Source organism: Zootoca vivipara, chromosome 7 (genome assembly GCF_965207765.1).
Source record: "Zootoca vivipara chromosome 7, rZooViv2.hap1.1, whole genome shotgun sequence".
Classification (NCBI taxonomy): Eukaryota; Metazoa; Chordata; class Lepidosauria; order Squamata; family Lacertidae; genus Zootoca; species Zootoca vivipara.
In genome coordinates, this window is record NC_142590.1 from 39,134,267 (window position 1) to 39,154,707 (window position 20,441).

General features: G+C 43.7%; 2 protein-coding genes across 4 annotated transcripts; one reads left to right on the forward strand and one right to left on the reverse strand.

The window, feature by feature from the left end:
• Positions 1-60: 60 nt before the first annotated feature.
• On the reverse strand, positions 61-2,079 carry TMEM141 (transmembrane protein 141). Its single transcript, XM_035122821.3, has 2 exons — positions 1,952-2,079; positions 61-780 (listed from the first exon to the last, which is right to left on the reverse strand). The coding sequence occupies exon 2, from the start codon at positions 681-683 to the stop codon at positions 291-293; it is 393 nt and encodes a 130-aa protein (XP_034978712.1). The 5' UTR covers positions 684-780; positions 1,952-2,079; the 3' UTR covers positions 61-290.
• NDC1 (NDC1 transmembrane nucleoporin) lies at positions 2,077-18,062 on the forward strand. 3 transcript variants are annotated; one of them, XM_035123986.3, is made up of 18 exons: positions 2,077-2,193; positions 4,597-4,717; positions 5,272-5,373; positions 5,774-5,948; positions 6,932-7,070; positions 8,306-8,414; positions 8,786-8,837; positions 10,126-10,258; positions 10,540-10,632; positions 11,409-11,490; positions 12,377-12,535; positions 13,513-13,770; positions 13,903-14,021; positions 14,541-14,591; positions 15,482-15,545; positions 16,048-16,148; positions 16,341-16,501; positions 17,802-18,059. In XM_035123986.3, exons 1-18 carry the CDS (start codon positions 2,143-2,145, stop codon positions 17,863-17,865), a joined length of 2,034 nt encoding a protein of 677 aa, XP_034979877.2. In that variant the 5' UTR covers positions 2,077-2,142; the 3' UTR covers positions 17,866-18,059. The 3 variants fall into 3 exon arrangements, with proteins under 3 accessions (XP_034979877.2, XP_088530162.1, XP_088530163.1); XM_088674036.1 differs by having other exon boundaries at positions 13,519-13,770; XM_088674037.1 differs by lacking the exon at positions 2,077-2,193 and adding an exon at positions 2,196-2,285 and having other exon boundaries at positions 17,802-18,062.
• The last annotated feature ends 2,379 nt before the right edge of the window (positions 18,063-20,441 follow it).

Below are 20,441 nucleotides of genomic sequence, written 5' to 3' on the forward strand. Positions count from 1 at the left end.
TCATTGCCATATCAGAACTAGTGGGGAAGTTAAGGGGTGGGGTTATAGTGGAAGAAATCATAATCATCACCATCATTTTATTATTTATACCCTGCCCATCTGGCTGGGTTTCCAGCAGAAATAAAAATGCCAAACATTGAAAACTTCCTGATACTGGGCTGCTTCAGGTGTCTTCGAAAAGTTGTGTAGCATCATTTGCTTTGCCTCCATCCATTGCGCCCCCCCCCCTGAATTTAATGGGTTGACTCCATGAGCCAAAGGCGTTACATTTCTGCAACAGGATTTTCAGGCTAGTCCATAACATCTCCATACTTGTTCCTTTTTGCACCGGCCTCTGTCTCCTTCTGGGGGTCCAAGTGGGGCACTTTCTCTTTGGCTACATCTGGGACACTGGGTTGTTTGCTCTCCAGAAAGATCCATAAGTCAGAACACTTCTGTGTCTCCCATCGAGTCATTGTATAGCTTGCAACTGAACCTGCAACAAAGGAGAGCAGGATGTTCCACTGGAGCGGGTAGTGAATCTTCCGGATGAATTTTTGAAGAGCAAAAGCCATCCCAGAGACTGCAAAAAATGCCCCCATGCCTTTCATGAATGCATAAGACTGGCAGGCCGTATATTCTTGTAGCCCTGGGTGCTTGGCTGCCACCGCTTCGTCCACGCGAGACAACCCCACGTTCACCATCTCTGCTGCAGATGAGGGTAAGTGCTGGCCTGGAACTCTCCAAGCAGCACACTCCCTCCTCCACCTGTGCCTTGGGCCCCTGAGATCCTCTGAGGTGCTAAAATGAGAAATTAGAGTTCAGAGAGAAGACCATTAGCAATCACATAGTTTTCAAAACTTATTTCTCATCTGCATGGTTCACTCAAAGATTTATTGCTAATCAGTAGAGACATGTGACCCAGGTGGCGCTGTGGGCTAAACCACTGAGCCTAGGGCTTGCTGATCAGAAGGTCGGCGATTCAAATCCCTGTGCCGGGGTGAGCTCCCATTGCTTGGTCCCAGCTCCTGCCAACCTAGCAGTTCGAAAGCACATCAAAATGCAAGTACAGTAGATAAATAGGAACCGCTATAGCGGGAAGGTAAACGGCGTTTCCATGTGCTGCTCTGGTTTGCCAGAAGCGGCTTTGTCATGCTGGCCACATGACCTGGAAGCTATACGCTGGCTCCCTCGGCCAATAATGCGAGATGAGCGCGCAACCCCAGAGTCGGTCACGACTGGACCTAATGGTCAGGGGTCCCTTTACCTTTAGAGACATGGGAAACTCTAAGAAGTTGGTCTTTAAGGTGCTACTGAAGGAATTTTTTTATTTAAGTTCCAATACAGTAAACCTTAATTGTTTTTTCATCCATCTGGCAGTAGACTTGCTCTACTATCATACTGCTTGTGCTGAAATCAAACTACATTCCTCCTGCTGGGAGTAAACTTGGAGGAATAATTTCTGTCCACTGCCTTGCGGGACAAATCAGGAGCGGAGTTCCTAAGACGGTTGGATGGTGCCTTGTACACCTCCTTCCGTCAACTCCTGCAGCCACCTGTAGTGTCAAATGTACTGTTTTGCTTTCCTTTGGACCACATCAGCGAGGCCCGAGAGGGGGATTGTGTTTTGTTTTCTGAGCAGCCCAGGGCCTCCATAAACGCTCCTCAGAATTGCGCCCTGGGAAGGTCACTTTGGTGCTGTATTGTCTTCACCACCGGAGGAGCACTCCATTGTCTCTCGAGGCGAAGGAAAGCGAGGCCGAGAGGGGCCGAGAGCTTGCGCTCTTCCATTGTCTCTCGAGAGGGACGGATGCCAACAACATTATATATTGGATATTTTAAAACACTATATTGTATATATTAAATATTTAATTATATATCTATTTTTTAAAACAAACAAACAAAACAAAACAAAATATGTTTTAAAATATATCGAAATTGCACAAAGAAAACAGAGGCACATCTCACTTACTTCCTCCCCCTTTTCTACCGGGACTCCGTAAGAAAGTAAACTTCCGCTTAGAGAACGGTTGACTGAAGCGCCACACAGACGACGGACGCGCCAAATTAACGTCACTGAAGCTATTCCCTGCTCTTGGCCACGGCAGCAGGGCACCCTGGGATAGCATCCGGGAACTGAAGCAGTTCCCATCCGCTAGCAGCATGATGGGAGGGCGAGGGATGATGTTCCATTCAACGCGGGAACAGCTAAACGTATGTATGAATGCGCGCGCATTAAGCACATGTGCACGAACACCCGAATGGAGCTAATGCGTGTTTGCGCAACTTCACCTCATGCTTCAGAGGTATCAACAGATTCCTAATTCCTCCCTTTGGCAAGTGGGCGGGGGACCCTCACTGTGGATTGGCTCCAATAAACCCATAGTTTTAAAGCACAGGCTTGTAAAACTTCCAAGATTCATTCAGTTTTATCTTTTGGGGGAGAACTGAAGAGGACTGCAGGCAAGTTAAACTGGAGTAAGGTGTTGTTGTTTTTTATATGAGAACATAGTCCAGTAGAATTGACATTACTGTACTTTCCAGTATCGGGTTGCTAGTTCTCCTGCCTTAGCCTAAAGCAGAAGTTGCTGCCCCATGAAGTCGGTCAGCCCTTTCCATCCTAGGAAAGGCTGTCTTCGTTGAACCTCTGCATGCATGCTGCTATAACAGCAGAGGAATGCAGCCAGGAAAAGGTGGCACCAACCTTTGCTAGGTGGGAGTGGAGCAGGGGTTGTTGCTCATATTTATAATGGTATAAAACAACAGCCACCTGTTAAGATGTCTCAAATGTCCACAGAGGACAGCTGGCTTAAGAAAGTGCTACCCATTGCTATCCTTGAAAAATTGGCCCACCACTGGAAAGTATTAAGTGGAAACACCAAACATGGGGATTTGCAGCTGTTTGTTGGACTTTTATGACATATATGTTCTAGTTTCAAAATTGTACCAGCCAAATATAACTTTTTGTAGAGCTGTTCATGACATCTATGTGTGTCTTACATATAAATACCGGTAGCACGTAAAATTCATTGTGTCCTCGGGTCTTCAGTCAGATTGCGAGATGACATCTTGCCCATCCCTATATGCTCATCCTTCACCCCCTTCCTCCAATGCCCAAGGAAGAGCTGGTAGTTTGCTTTCTTACACTGTGTAATTACAGGTTTCATGCCTCAGTCAATAGTTGTTTGTTTGTTTTGATTAATAACATTAATTTTTTTAGAAAATCAGTTGTTCCTGAGAGGGACAAGGTGCAGCCCCATCTACCCAGCTGGTTTCGTTCCTTCAGAAAGATAGCATGAGATCCATAAGACAATAGCAAACAAAATATTCAAATACACACACACAATCAATACGGCTAACGTGATCCAAAACACCCAACCACCCCATTCACACATGAAACAAAGACCACCACAGCCAACCACAAATAAGCAACCATATCCTAGGCCAGGCATCCCCAAACTTCGGCCCTCCAGATGTTTTGGACTACAATTCCCATCTTCCCCAACCACTGGTCTTGTTAGCTAGGGATCATGGGAGTTGTAGGCCAAAACGTCTGGAGGGCCACAGTTTGGGGATGCCTGTCCTAGGCCAACCCCAACACCTCTCACCACTAAAGGAACACAAGCGAACAGCAGAGAACCTACACAAGCGACACTCACAAAACCCCACACACATATTAAGCAAAATAGAAACACCGTCACCTGACCCCACCCCCACCCACCCTTCCCCCATCTACCTCTTTCCCCTCTTTCTTCCCAATGTCTCAACAAATGAAACTGATTTGTAAAAATGTTACAAGAGACATTGCACATATTTCTGTATATCAAGAAAATCCTTAATTAAAAAAATAAATAAACACACACACAAGGAAAAATGTACAGGGAAGGAGGAGGAAAACATGGAAACGTAGGCACCGGTCCTTACATATACTGAAAATGAACATAATCCCGCTGTCCCTCTTCTCCCTCTGGTACAGCCAGATTTACAAAAATATTGCTGTCCTGCAATGGGCCAAATCTATGTATGCTTAGTGTAATTGTGATTAGCTGGTTCACTAGCTATAGGTTCTCCAAATCTGTCTATGGAGTGGTAGCTCTGTGTATAAAACTTTGAGAACCTGTCAAAAAGCACAGCCCTTCTTCCAGCTGGGCTAGCAACCGCTACTCAGTCTACTCTGAAGCAAACCCATTTGAGTTTAGTGGAACTTACTTTCAAGTAAGCGGTGTTAGGAATACACCCTTTAATGTTCACATGCCTGGCCTAGGGAGTGAGCTGTTACTTTTCAAGAGATCAGTGTTTTATAATTCTGAAATAACTCCCATTCCCTCACCTCTTCCATTTTAATGGAAACACTGCCTACTTATTTTCCTCTGAAAAATGTTCATTTAAAGCTGCATAAGATTTGATAGTGATCAAACTCTTGCATCAAATTAAAAAAATAAAATAAATAATTTTGACTTAAAGTTTTCCAAAAGTTCTATTTCTCCTTTCCCCACCTCTCTCTACCAGTCTTGAGAGAGGTTCATCTTGAGTAACTGTTTAAATGGGCAATTTGTCTACATCTACATCCTGGTTTATGGATTCTGTCTTTGGTATACGTTTTTGTTTCCTTTCCAGATCTTGGGATGGAGAGCAGCTGCAAGCCTTGCTTGGTCGGTGCTGCTGCTTCCTCTGTGTATTGCAGCCTTCATCAGCATTAGCAACATCGACTTCTTCCACCCGGTACAATGGATCACAAGTATGTCAGTGCCCTGCCCGAGACAAATGTTACAGAGCAGTATTCATGCTGTTTTTTATTCAACATTTTATTCAACATTATTTGGGCATATTATCAATCCTGACAACAGCCCTAATATTTAGGCCAGTGTTCTCGTGCTACACGTAGAGCAAGGATGGGGAACATTTTTTTACAGCCTGAGCGCTACATGCCAATGGTGGGAGGGGGCAGAGGCAAAAATGGGTAGAGCAACAAATGTAAATGGTGCCTTTGTACAGTACACACTTGCACACCCTTCTGTATCCTCCATCCAGACATGCCAGAGGTGTTATCAGAGTTATCTCTGGACCTCTGGAATGACCAGTTCTGGACTGGGAAGAAGGCAGGGTAATAACAGTAACAACAGCAACAACAATGGTTTAGCATGATGTGTGAATGTGATCACTGAGTTTATGGCTGGGGTGAAAGATATACCAAAGACGCCCTAGGTCTCAGCCCAGCTTGTAGGCACTAAGATCTAGTAGTAGATCTGTTGTATAGTACTTCTGATTCATATTTTTTTCCCCCTGTCTTAGGCTCATTCAATGACCTGTATACCTCCTACGTTATTTTCTGCATACTGCTAATGTCTGTGGTCATACTGGTAATAAGCATCTTCAACATTGAATTTCATGCAGGTTGGTGTTGAAACTGCATCAACTTAGAAAGTGCTGTTTGATTTGCTGATTTGTGCTTAATTCTGTGCATAATGTTAGGCTTTGTTTTAAACTTTGGAATCTGTTTCTTTGTGTGTCAGTAGAAACGTAGTTTCCAACCTTTGCTCTTAAAACTCTCCATTAATAAATGTTGAATAACTCTAAATGGTGTGCTAAATCCTTAAAGGCTTCTACAGCACCATTCTCCACTCTTGAAGGTCTGAGTTGGCTTTTTTTTAAAAAGAACTCAGGAGTGCTTAAATGAGGAGCAGTGATTGCCTGACTGTGGTGTCTTGAAATGTGACACAAAGTATGTACATAATGTGATACTCTTTAAGTCAGGAGGTGGTTAAATGTTCTTATTTCCCTTCTTACTTTGCAGTTGTTCCTTCTATTCCTTGCTCTCGGTTAGCTTTGATAAGCAAGATTATCCACCCGCAGCAAGTGATCCATTCTGTTGCTCATGCTGTAATGGGAATGCTGGTAGCTTGGTGTGCAGCAGTTATGACGAAGGGGAAGTTTCTTTTTTTATCTGTACCCTGCACAGCTACAGAAAGGTAACTATTGGGGTGGTTCAAGAGCTGTTTATTAAAATGTAACTTCTTGCGAATACTAATAACAAAATGCTGCCAGATAGTTCACATTAGGTGATTCTCATTTTGCTGCAAGTATAGAAAGCTGGTAGGAAGATGTGTGCAAGCAAATGTTTCCTGAGAAATAAATTGCTGTATACTTGTGACCCTTTGGGTGCAGAAGATAAAGGTAGCCTTGTAGCCACAGGTGAGGCAAGGAGAGACTTGGTGGAGGAAGGAACATTTGCTCCATCTCTCCTCTTCTAACCTCCTCAGTATAAGGCTTTTTGTTGACAACTTACCCTAATAGTCAGGGGTCCCTTTACCTTTACCTTTTTAACCTGCCAAAAGGCTAGAAGCTTGCATTTCCATGAAGGCCATAGAGGACAGGGCTCCACCTATACTGTAGCTTTTATAGGAAGTTAGTAACATTTTTGCAGACTAAAAATAATTTACAAACCTGGATTAAAATTCTCCAAAGAGGCTGCACCTATTTCTGTAGCGTTTTCCCTATTTTTAGGACACAAGTCAAGGTTGCTGAGAAAATGCAATTCTCACACTAGCTAACTGCAGCCAGTGATCCAATAAGGATTATAGTCGGTTACAGATATCTGTTGGATAGTGCTCAGGATGCTGCCACTGCCCCCCAATAGTTGTGCAATTTTATCACTTTTTAAAAAGTCAACAGTTAAAAATGAGCGCCTCCTTGCAATACCATATGAGTACCTATGTATATCTACAAGGTGAATTGAATATAAAGTTGGGGAATATGTGTTTCAGTCTGTTTATTATGTAATAAATAAACGAGGGTAAAACCTTTTTTCATAGTTGCTGGACAGTGTTTTGGAATGAGTCCTCTGCCAGCTTGATTTTGCAAAAATTGGATAACATTTCCTTAAAAGTATAATGAAGTATAGTGTTATTATCTTCCTGTGCAACTAAAGGCTAAAATTACTGCTTTGCTTCAGTGTAGCTGATGCTGATCTGCACATGTGCCTGAATGAGTACCACCTCTTCCTCTTGCTTCTTGGAGCCTTTATGGGTTACAGCTATAGCCTTCGGTATCTTGTTAACAATTTGAACTACCTTCCATTTCCAGTTATACAGGTAAGCGCTCAAGTAACAGCAGGAATAGAATTCAAACACTGGGCCACCTGTAGTGCTTTTGCTTTTATGTGATCATGAAGATCAGCGGTTTGAATCCGCGTGACGGGGTGAACTCCCATTGCTCTGTCCCAGCTTCTGCCAACCTAGCAGTCCGAAACTACACCAGTGTAAGTAGATAAATAGGTATCACTGTAGCGGGAAGATAAACAGTGTTTCCGTGCACTCTGCCTTCCATCACGGTGTTCTGTTGTGCCAGAAGCGTTTTAGTTATGCTGGCCACATGACCCAGAAAGCTGTCTGTGGATAAACACTGGCTCCTTCGGCCTGAAAGCAAGATGAGCGCCACACCTCATAGTCACCTTTAAGTGGACTTAACTGTCCAGGGGCCCTTTACCTTTTTTAACCTTTTACCTTTACCTTTTTTAAACCTTTTACATGATCATGACTATTACATATTTGGGGGAAAGTCATATCATGCTGGGTCCAGGAAGGATTTTCTTGCAGGGCATAGCTGCAGCATAGGGGGTGGGGACTCGAGAAATATGAGCAGATCTTGAAGAAGGAGACTTCCCACGTCTGTTGGGAGAACTCTCCTAGATGGTGTGGCTTGTGATGTGGGCATCTGCAGTGGGTAGACAAAATTGTCCCATATCAGACAGAAACCCCTATATGAGCAGAGCTTCCTTCTTTCAACAATCTTCTATCCGCTTGCAGTTCTCAGGTTCCAAATGAATGATTTTTGAGATTGTCTATGACCCTGTTATAGTTGGGCTTTGATGCTGTGTGACAGTAATTCAGTTTATTGTAGCCATTTTACCACAGTACAGTGGGTTGCATCCAGAGAACTCCGCTTTTCCCATAGTGTTTTCCAGGCTGATCCCTCTTTAGAAGCCCTTGTGCTTCATGCAAAGGATGCCCCTGAGGATTTTGGGGCTGTAGCAGGATGGTGAAATCAGAAGAATTTGGTTTTGCTGCCATGCACACGCAGAAGTGCCTTTCCACTTGTGTAGGACACCTTGGATCCAAGCCAGTAACCTATAGTAGTACAATATTTGGGACGAGAGTAATTCTAAAATAGAAGAAAATGTGCTCTTAAAATCTGTCAGAATCTTACAGTATCTGAAATAATTTCTGAGTTTAAAATGTGACATATTTTTAACTCCAAAGTCTGATACCGGTATATGGTATGTTGATAAGAATATTCTGCTGTTAAACATTTGCCCAATCTTTTTCAGCAATACAAGTATCTGCGCTTCAGGAGATCACTTCCGTTGCTTGCAAAGCATAGTTGTGTGGAGTCACTTTATATGGTCAGAAACTTTTGTGCTGCTTACTATTTCTTTGGTAAGAATTTTTGGTAATTTTACTTCTCTCCCCCTGCCTCCTTTTTTGTAAATGATAAGAGTGGGAAGTAAGGCAGTGTTTCCCTGATAACAAGTTGCTGAATTGGGGTGAGAGGGGGCTTTACATAAGGGTTGGTTGCCATGGTCATGCCCAACTTGTGGGGTTTACAAAGTCAACTGGCCAGTATAGGGGAGGGGAAAAATGCTCTGCGTAGTGGAGTTTTGCCCCAATTTATCACCATTTCTTTTCCTTAAAACTTTCAAATTTCTGTTGGTAATATATTTTTATGCCAAAAATATATTTCCTCTCTGGAAGTGTTAATACACCTGTGTTTTTACAGCTTGATTTCCCCCCTGTTTGTGGCATTTTAGGTTATATTCCAAGGGCATGGATAATTACCACAATGAACCTTCAGACTGATAGGTTAGTACCTATAACAAATAACAAATACATTACATTTCTAATTCTTCATCTTGTTATAGAGAAACTTCCTGTACATTTTGAAGGTTGTCAGATTCCTACTCCATTTCTTTAGGACAGGCATCCCCAAACTTCAGCCCTCCAGATGTTTTGGACTACAATTCCCATCATCCCTGACCACTGATCCTCTTAGCTAGGGATCATGGGAGTTGTAGGCCAAAACATCTGGAGGGCCGCAGTTTGGGGATGCCTGCTTTAGGAAATAAGAATCCCAGAGCAGCTAAAAAACAATAGCCTAGCAAGACTGTCCCCACTTTTAGGCATGTAATGTGACACACGAGGAAGAAGGAATGGGGAAGGAAGGGGGGGGGGAGGAAACAAGCTCAGACTTCATTCTTTACAATTGCAGTTCTCCTAGTATTCAGTTGCGGTAGAAACAATTCAGGCAGGCTGATGGCATTTAGCCAGTTAGATATTAAAACCAACACTTTTAATTGAGCCCAGAAGACAATAGGAATGCTTATGCAAATACTAGAGTAGTGGTATAATAATTCCCCAAGCAACCTACTCCTGTCAGTGAAAAGTGATGCATTTAATTGAAGCTTCTGGATTCTTATTGAGGGTGGTCTAGCACAGATGTTTCTAACAAGATGTGCTAAGTAAAAAAACAAACACCTGGCCTCCCCCACCACCCTGGTATCAAGGCACATGGGCATCTTTCCTGCTATTGATGGCCAGTCAAGGTCACATGCAGCTGTGATGTCATACAGAGCTTCAAAACTAACTTTCCAGCTCACCCCACCAGTCTGATGGTGCCCACAAGAGAATAATATTCTTCCGTGGAGTAGGATAAATAGTGTGGACACTAAAGCTTTCCACCAGGGATAATTCTTACAGTGTTGGGAGATTTTAAAGAGGTCAGCAGTTTGAGTCTCATTGGGAAATGATGGTGGCCTTATCCTCTCTGGCAGTGGGAAGGAACAAAGAACAGACTTCACAGGCATCCTTGGTGTGTCATTGTGTTTCCTTGGTGGACTTGCTCAGTCTGTTTGATTCGGTGTCAGTGGAGAAGGTCCCAACTGTCTTCCACTATGCCTTGAGAAATCATATGGGAAACACTTTCACAACAGAAGTATTAGAATCAGATTTCCACTTGCATAGTTCATTTGTTGTGGTGTGTAAGGGTAAAAAAAAAGCAAGCCTTTTGATATAGACCGGCTTGTTTTTATATACTGCTCATTGCAAAAAACAGCATCTAATTGTGTTGGCTTTCCCCCCGCTGGCCTTCTAGTAAACTTCATCCTCTGGACACGATGGCTGGTCTCTTGGATTTGTCCCTTCTGTACCACAGCTGGCTATGTGGTGTGTTTCTTCTGATGACTTGGTACATTGCATGGCTGCTCTTCAGAATCTATGCCACTGAGGTTGGTGCTGTATGTCTGATACATACAATCTTACTATCTCTTCCGTTATTACGTCTAGCAAAGCAGGAACTTTTGAGATCAGATAAATTGGTTTTCAGTTGGATAATTTTACATCCCTTTCCCCTGCTTTCTTGTCAGAGCTGGGTTGGGTTGGCAGCCTGTCCGTTTTTCTGGTTTGACCAGACTTGCAAATGATCACTTGGTATATATATTCTTATTGATTTTGACAAAGGGGTGTTTCTCATGGCGAGCTTCAGCTATGGTGTGCGTTCCATTTCCAGGCACATCACTTTCCTGTCCAGCCGACTTTTGCGGAAGAAACCGATCAGTGTCTACCTAAAATTTTAAGCAGCAACCCCCCACCTCTTTTAAAGGTATGAGTTTGGTTGAATACACAGACTTGTCAAATTGCCTCTTGCGTAGTCTTTGTCATAATAGAAGCAATTCAAGTAAAATTTAAGTGATAAAGCATGGGGTTTCATGCAAGATATTTTTCAATCTACCAGTAAAATTCACACTAGAAGCTTGCAGCCAAGGATTTGACTGGTTTTCTAGATCACTATGGAAATGTAATCTTTTCTCGCCTCTGTAACTTCTAGCCATAAGTTTCTTTTGCCCATATTCCTGGTTTTCCTTCCCCTGTCACATTCCTCTTTCCTCTCCTTATTCCTCTGGATCATTTCTTTCTCCCTCCTCCCCTTTTTGAAGTTGCTGTGCTTCTCTTTCGGGATCCCAACCCCTCTTTCCCGAGGTCTGTAGTGCTTCTATGGTCTCCTTCCTTAGGCCATTCTCTCTGGCTTGCCTTATCAGCTTAGCAAGTGACAGCCATAAATCCTTTTCCATTCTGCATCCATTTTCACAACTCTAGCAGCTCAGTCAGATCCTGCCAAATGCTTCACCACTGCAACATTTTAGTGCAAAAATCTGTCTGTGTATCAAAGCTTTCATGTGCATGCACACTTCTGAAGTGTGTCTGAAAAAGTGTGCATGCACACAAAAGCTTATACCCAGAACAAACTTAGTTGGTCTCTAAGGTGCTACCGGCCAATTTTTAATTTATTTTGAGGGGGCAGAATGAAGGGAATTTTAGTGATAAAATTCGAGTAAAAATGTTACAGCTGTTAATACTTCTAAACATTTCCCCCTGCAGTTCTTGGCTTTACAGGACTTGATGTTCCTTTCCCAGTATTCTTCTGTGCGACGCCAAGAGGTCTTCAGCCTTAGCCAGCCAGGTATTTGGGGAAAAAATATCTATGACTCATTAAGTCAGAAGGGGAAAGTGAGAAGTACTCTGCAAGAAGCTGACTTTGAGGAGAGTTGTTCTGTTTTCATTGTTGTATTTAGCAAATACTAGTGTGAGGAAAGGTAGGTTTTTATATAGAGCATCTTATGCTGACCACCATTGTGTCCAAAACAAGGTACAGTCATACCTCGGTTTAAGTACGCTTCGGGGTTTGAGTACTTTCAGTTTAAGTACTCCGCGGACCCGTCTGGAATGGATTAATCCACTTTCCATTACTTTCAATGGGAAAGTTCGCTTCAGGTTATGTACAGACTTCCGGAACCAATTGTGTACTTAAACCGAGGTACCACTGTATGAGGAGGTCCAAGATGGGATTGTGTACAAACAGCATCTCCCCTCTACATTGGCAAAGCAGATGGTGCTTGTTGCATGCATTAAAAGTAATGCATCTATGCATATTTTATTTGGGCTTTTTGGACACCAATACATTTCTGTGAAATACGTTGGAAACGCCTCATTCCACTGCCTGATGTTCCAGTGTTTATTGACTAGCTTCTGATGGCTTTGTCACCATATTCGTGGCCTAACATTTTGACCACAACTTTGGGCATTTAAAGGGTTCATGTTTGGAGTTGATTTTATTTTACTTCACATACTTCACTGTGATATAAGGGCTTGCGTAATAGCCTGACCCCTGTTTTGGGCTACTTCATGCTATGTAAATTGGCTAGATTTTTTTGGTTGTAAGTCGTTCTGAGTTGCCTTGGGCAAGATAAAGTGGCTAACAAATGTAATAATAATAATAATAATAATAATAATAATAATAATAATAATAATAAGTTTTTAAGTCTAGACATTCTGCTTGTCTGTAAAAGGTGGACACCCTCACAATTGGACTTCAATCTCCCAGGAGTGCTTGAAACTTTTAAATGATCTGACACAGAAACTGATAATGCACCAGGAGGCTGCAGCTGCAAACGGGAGGCTGAAACAGCCATCTGTGGGGGACTTGAGACAGCCCTCCAGCCCTCCAGGTACTGGACGAATCAGTTGCAATGCTGCAGTTCTTGAGTCTCCAAATCATGGTTGGGCCTGCCAAAGGGTGTCCGGGGAGAATCCTATTTCAAAAAGGGGTGGGCCAGCTGATTTATTCTTTCAGTTGCATTTGTAGCTTTTGCTGATTCCCCCCCCCTTTAAAAAACACACACATTCCAGTGGATGTTTGTAAAGAGCAGCTTCAGACTTTATGTGGGAATGCTGCCTTTCCATGGCTGTGCTGGTATTTTCTCACAGTAAACCCATGTTCACAGGCACACATTGCTCAGCGTGCAGTGAAAATGTACTAGGGAACTCCCTGTGGTTTCTGTCCGCTTTATGTCATGAGATATGCACCTGCCCTTCATGCTTTGCTTGTGTTACAGCAGTGTTTTTCCCCAGCAAACAATTATAAGGTAAAGGTAAAGGACCCCTGGACGGTTAAGTCCAGTCAAAGGCGACTATGGGGTTGCGGCGCTCATCTTGCTTTCAGGCCGAGGGAGCCGGCGTTTGTCCACAGACAGTTTGCCGGGTCATGTGGCCAGCATAACTAAACCGCTACTGGTGCAAGGAGGACCGTGACAGAAGCCAGAGCACACAGAAACAGTGTTTAGTCAGAGTGCATGGAAACGCCGTTTACCTTCCCGCCACTGGCATGCTTTCAAACTGCTAGGTTGGCAGGAGCTGAGACAGAGCAACGGGAGCTCACCCCATCACGGGGATTCGAACTGCCGACCTTCCAATCAGCAATCCCAAGAGACTCAGTGGTTTAGGCCACAGCTGATATAATTGAAGTATAATAAAGTATGAAGCAGCCCTAAGGAATATATCACCTCCTGTTGCTGCCCAGCTGGGATTTGGATTGCTGTCAGTTAGTAACTAAAACATTAGGTTTGCAAAGTGCATGACTTAGTGAATGCTACTTGTTGGTATAAACCATTTTGAGTTCTTCTTGTAAAATATTCTTATTTGCCAGGAGCAGCTGCTGAAGAAACATCATTTCACACTCCAAGGTCCATTATGCTTCCTCGAACCCAAATGCCTTCTCTGGTCAAATCATATATGTTGCCTTTGAAAACATCCTCCTCTTCTGACATCAGAAGCAATTTAGGGTCACCTTTCACTCCTCTGAGTAGCAAGGCTGGCGTGCTGGATTTAAACTCTCCTTGGAATGGATCTGTCCAAAGTCCCCATGTTATGAGGAGAGGACCAAAATTATGGACAAGTAGTTCAGGTAGAATTTCTTCTGTCCCAACCTTAGTTTGAGCACTTGACTACTTATTACTGGGACACCCAGTTAGCCTTTTTGTTTTGTTTTGTTTTTTAAAAGGGGTGGGGGAACCAACAGTTTGGATTTCTCTTGTAGATCTGCAGTGGACAACCTCTTCTCCTGAACTCTACCCAATGAGTGCTGTTGCAGGCGGTGCAAATGAAGCAGTACAACCAAGTTTTATCTATACGTGGTTGCAGAGCAAGAAAGAGCAGGTATATGAAATCAAGCAATTACTGTAATGAGTCAATACTTCCACCAGCATTATTTTCTTGTGCATTCCCCCAGCGCTTTGTAATGTAGTTTAGTGCATTTCCCAAAGCAATCTGTAAACTTGCAGCAATGACCACTTGATAGCAACTCCTATCCCTGCAATGAAGCAGCACATTTTTGTTCTGATCATTGACACAACTCCAAAGATTAAAATCTCTACTCTACTGAAGCTCTTGATTAAAATAAATGTGGGTTGCAGAACATAAACCACTGTCAAATGCAGTGCTTGCAATTCAGAATATCTAGACCGTGGAGAGAGACTAAGATAAAACCTGAAATGTATTTATTTGGAACTGCATACTGTTTTAAATTGTTGGGAATTAATGCCAACAAACACATTTTAGGATTGGGGTGTCAACCAGTGAAGCTTAAAAGTTTTGGATTACTTTTAAACAGAGAGTAAATACCATCTTGATCTAAAGATGTTTCGTTCTCTTTTTATTGATATTTTCTTCTTCCAGATCAAAAGCTTCTTATCAAAGCGAGTACTGATCATGTACTTTTTCAGCAAGGTAAGGACGAGCACATGACTTAGTGATCGAAACTAACTGGGCAGCAAAGAATTATTGTTGTTACTACCTTTTGAACTACTCCTATGAAACCTATGCACATAACTATTGAACTCAAACAAGATAGGGGAACCTGTTGCCCTGAAAGCAACTCTCATCATCCCTGACTGTAATGGTGTTGTTGCGGCTACTCTCAAGTAAAGACGCCCAAGTCTGTGCTTGTCTTTAAAGGTTTTATTGTGCATAGTATTTACAGTGCAGAGATAGCAGAAAACATGACCTCCTAGTCACTCGCAGAATCCGGGAGTGGACGTTTCCTGTTGTGTGACCAGCATAAGAGCTTGGGCACCCCGAAACGCCTCCTCCTGACCTTCCGTTTGGTGGCGTGCCTTAATTCGGGCCCCGGAAGGGGCTGCCTGTTCCCCTCCACCTCTTGGTCAAGGCTGTGCAAGGGCTCTCCCACATCACCGAGCCTTGCCTCTTCCATCCCGCTAACTTCCTCATTCCCCCCACCTCACCTGCTGCTGCTGCTCTCACTGGGTGAAGTGCTGGTCAGCAGGGGGGGGGAGCTTCGCTGTAGGAAGGTCCCCTGACACTGACCATTGGCCCTGCTGGCTGGGGCTGACAGGGCATTTGCAGGGGGACAGGTCCCACATCCCTGAATTAGAACTTGGTACATTGATCCTTGAAACAAATGCTGTGTAATCTGAAAATTTAGCTTCAAAACACTAATCTCCATAGGGTTAACACTTAAACTATTTTCAGATTAACTTTTCATACAGAGCTCGTGATGGCTAAACTTTGGTTAGTTCATTTTATTTCTGTATTTGAAACATTCTGTTTATATGGTTGGCTAAAGGGTTTGCAAAAACACCTCTTTCTCTCTTTCCCAGAACCCTGAGGCTTCAATTCAGGCTCTCTTTTCTGATACCCAAATGCATATTTGGGCTTTGGAAGGTAAGCACTTTCTTCATACTGGAAATGGCTCTCAGATGAATGTTTATGCTGCTCCCTTTGATTTGTGTGGTAACCTTGCGGTGAAATTCATTCAGCAATATCAATTCATTTCTCTTTTGGCACACCCTCCTTCTCAGCTTCTGGGTTCTCACCCAGGGTTGAAACAAACTCTCAGCTCACCCACAAAAGCCTCACAACCAGAAGAGTTCCTGGAAACAGCAGGCATCACCCTAGTTGCTTACTCTAGACTTGCTTTCTATGGGCAGGTCCAAGGTAGATGGCACTTCCTCAGGCTGCCTGCAGCTGTACAGATACACTTTCCACACACAGTTCTAGGTACAGCAGGTTTGTAAAGTTCCCAGGGGGTCCAAAGGATGGGGAAAGGGCCCTCCTCCAACCATAGCTTTTTCTTCACCCTCTGCCCTCTCCTCTGTTTCCCACCGTGTTATAATACCAGACTAAGCAACAAGTTATCCAAACTACAAATTATTCATTTCTTTAGGTTTGTCGCATCTCATAGCAGCTTCATTTACCGAAGACACATATGGAGTTGTCCAAACAACACTGCCTTCTATTCTGAATACGTTGCTAACTCTTCAAGAGGTGAGAACATTTACTTTCTTCTTTGAAAAAAAAAGTGATATGAACTTGTAATGTGTTAATTGACTTAGAAAAAAAAATGGTTTGGGTTTTGCCATGACTTTTTTCAAGCAAATTGTAACCATAGAAGAAAGGTCTGATAAGGTAAGGAGGATATTGGTGCTTAGGTTTCCTGTTGGTTTATTTCCATCCTAGGTGGTAGACAAGCAGTTCAAGCTTCCTCATGTTTCCAGCAAACCCCCTCGGATTTCAGGAAGTCTGGCAGACACTTCCTACAAAACCCTTCGATTTGCCTTGAGAGCGTCGCTGAAAACTGCAATCTATCGGATCGTCACCACTTTTGGAGAGCACTTAAAGTGAGGTTTGGGCTCATGAAGCTGTTCATTTCTAAATATAATGAGATGTACCATAGGCTTCCATCTCTTTTCACAAATGAATGAAAATAAAAGGTTAGCAGGAACCATGCTCTACCCTACGTAGAGAAAACAAAAGAATTCTCTGCCAGGGATTTTACAAATTGTTATGCGCAGCAATCTGTGTAGCTTTGTACAGAAATGTGCTTCTAAGGCAGCTCTCGGGGGGACTCCCTACAGGGAGCCTCCCCCCGTCATATTGACCACCTCGCCCAGCGACAGCACGAGCAGCGAGTCAGGAGGAGGGAATGAGGAATGGAGCGGAATGGAGAGAGGGCTCAGTGAGGCACCTGAGCCCTGGCAATGCTTTGGGGAACAGAGCGTGCAAGAAGGGCTCAGAGATTCGTCAGAGCCTTGGCACTGCTCTGGTCGAGGGTCAGCAGATGAGGGGCTCAGTGAGACGTCGGAGCCCAGGCGCCGCCCCAGCCAGCAAGAGGGGAGACCTCTCCTTCCGGCGCCCGAATTGAGAGGTGCACCCACACGCAGGGTGAAGGGGCGGCGTTTTGGGGTGCCCAGGCTTTTATGCTGGCCGAAAAGCAGACGGAAGCCATTGCCAGGTTCTGAATCAGACTAGGCGGTCATGTTTTCTGCTATCTCTGCACTGTAAATAGTATGCACAATAAAACTCTTAAAGCAGGGGTCAGCAAACTTTTTTAGCAGGGGGCTGTCCCTCAGACCTTGTGGGGGGCCGGACTATATTTTGAAAAAAAATATGAACGAATTCCTATGCCCCACAAATAACCCAGAGATGCATTTTAAATAAAAGGATACATTCTACTCATGTAAAAACATGCTGATTCCTGGACCGTCTGCGGGCCGGATTTAGAAGGCGATTGGGCTGCATCTGCCCCGCGGGCCTTAGTTTGGGGACCCCTGTCTTAAAGACAGCGCGGACTGGAGCGTCTTTACTCGAGAGTAGCTGCAACAACCCCCTGACAGCAGCATACACACTATACCTTGAAACCACATTCGGAGCACATTTGCCCCCTGAAAAGCCTTTAATCATGTCGCTACCCTGCTAGACCATGAGCTGACCCCAGCATTACCATCCTTCCCCTTCCCTTGGATTTCCAAGTGATAGCAGAGGGATGATAATGTTGAGCTACATTTATTTGCCCAGGTTGTTTAGGCTTCAAGTTTTTTTTAAGAAAGTCATCAAACCCTTTCCGAACTTTGTATATGAAAGTGTTTGGGGAGCAGGTCTGCAAAATATGTTTTGTGGTTTTTTCCCCCTGTTCTCCAGTGCCGTGCAAGTATCTGCAGAAGTCAAGAAAAGACTCCAGCAGTTCCTGGAGTTCAAGGAATAGTTCAAGTCAAACTGCCTGTGCTGTTAACACAGATCGAAAGAAAGTGAAACTGATTTGATCTGTCCTACTGACTTTCCAGAGGTGTACTTTAATTGCAAGTCGCGGGGTGGCTAAACTGTCAACAAAAGTACTTGAAACACTTGGAATACGTTATTCGACATTTTGTATAATAAAGTGATTTTTTTTTAAAAAAAGAATGGTGGTCTGCAGTAGTTGAATGCTGTTATGATTTATGTATGGCAGATAATGGGAACCTGTGTCCTTCCAGACGTTTTGGGCAACACCTCCACACATCCCTGACTGTTGGTCATGCTGGCTGGGGCTGATGGGAGTTGGAGTCCAATGACATCTGAAGGGCCATGAGTCCCCCCCCCCCCGATATATGAGATTGCTCTGATTTGAAGGAGGGTATGGGTTTTTCTACATGACCTTTACTGATATGGCATTTTTCTTCTCATAATAAGTGGCTCATTTTGTTTGGGGATTTCCCTTCTGAGAATGCAAGGGTTGTCTCCAACTAAGCTGTACTCAGAGTAGACCCACTGAAATTAATGAACCTAAGTTAGTTAAATCCATTAATTTCAGGGGGTTTACTGTAAGTAGGACTAGCATTGGATACAACCTGTCTTTAAATCAGGCACCTGGAGAAAGAGGAACCCTACCCTATCACACCCCAATCTGCAGTCCCCAAAGAGAAGAACAGTTTTTGGTGGGCTCTAGCTCACCATCTAACTTTTTTGTTAAGCTGAAAACAGAGTAATCCAAGGACAGAATTATTTCAAACAGAACGTTGCAGGCTGGGAGCACTGGATTGGAGAAATATTGAGCCTGCTTCTCAAGCTGGCCCAGTGGACAGTTTCCTACAGTTTGGCCCCCTCTCTCATCTATCCTTCTTTAGGGCTGTTTTGGACAGGTGCCCTTTTTCTCTCTTGCTCTTAAACACCCCACTTCTATTTGATACACCATGGTGAGGCTACACTGTTCCCAACCAATTTTAGCCACCTCCGGGGAGATTCGGAGACTTCTCTGAGCTAAAAAGATAGGAGCAAGGGGTCCGCAGTTTAATTGCACTATTTACCTACCTTCCTGGCAGTAGAGATGAATAGAAAGCAAGAACATTCACCCCCTCTTTGTTTAGTAGTTCAGTGTGGTGGTTGACCACAGCAGAGACACTGGGAAGGATGAAGCTTTTTTTTTAAATAGTGCTCCCAGTGTTTTTGCATGGGGAATTGGGGTGTGTGTGTGCTTGGCTGCTAAGTAGGATGTTAACACGGAACAATAATTTAATGTTACTTGAGATTATTTAGGATGCAATTATAGGGGAACTGAATTGATGTTAGAGCAGAATATTTTGGGAAATCAGCTGGGTGTAGATGAAGAGCTTTCATTTTGTGGCAATTTCCACCTATATATTAAAAATCAGCAGGTGCAACTTTTGTGCAAACTTGTGTTAATGGGGCCGTGCTCCAAACCTTATAAGTACCAGGCTGTCCAACACTGCAGCAGAGTTTAGCTTCCTAGTCATTCCCGTGATTCCTTTTCCTAAGAAAATGAGTTAAAGCCATGTGGAGACTCTAGATTTGCTCAAGGATTCTCGAAATTGTAGGCTCCTAGAACACCTAGGAGGTTGTGCATCCATAGCAGTGACCAGAGGAGGAGTTACTGCTGGCAGGACCACAGAGAAGATATGCCATGGTGCATCTGCAACAGCACAACTGGATGCCTTCAGCTGCAACAAAACCTGTCTCCCATATCTGTCTCTACAGCCACAGCAGGCACTCGCCTTCCAACAGTTTGACTTCACCCCAAAAGGCACACTCTTGTCTCCTGATACGGATGGGATGCCAACCAGCACTCCTTGCTCCAGATGGGATGTCACCATTATCGCCTATATGAATTTCCACACTTGGTCCTACTCTTCTCTCTCCCCACCTGTGGCAATAGGAATGCGTGTCCTTAAGAGTAGAGGGTGCCCTTCCTTCCTCAGCAGCCCCTCAGAGGCTCCCATGCTCACCAAGCAGAAGCCTGGGAAGCAAAACAGCAAAGGAGGCCACACTAAGATATACTCTCCAGTACCTATACAACTCCTCAAAAAACTTCCAGAGAGTTGCATACAGAAGAAATCAGAAGGACTATTGTATGGCGGGATTCCCTCTCTAGTCCTCCTGATGGTGGGGGCAGAGCTTAACCACCCCAGTTATGGGTTCCAAGCTGGAACTGGAGGAAGCCATAAATTAAAACTTAGTTGGTCTTTAAGGTGCTACTGAAGGAATTTTTTTATTTTGTCTCAAGATAATTGACACTTTCCCCCCTCCTACATCCTCCTACAAGCCTCTTAGATATGAAAGCATGTTGAATTCACTATTTAAGCTGAGGGGCCCATAAATCATTTGAAGAGCCACTGTGCAGATGCAGAGGATTCTAATGCTGGATCATCCAGTATAAAATGTTACCTTGTGGCTGGCCTGTTCAATGAAGAAAATTAAAATGTCAGACAAACATGCTATTCTTTGCTGTACAGATTGGAGAATAAGTAGAAATTTACATACATTTGAATGATTGCGTTTTTTTGTGCT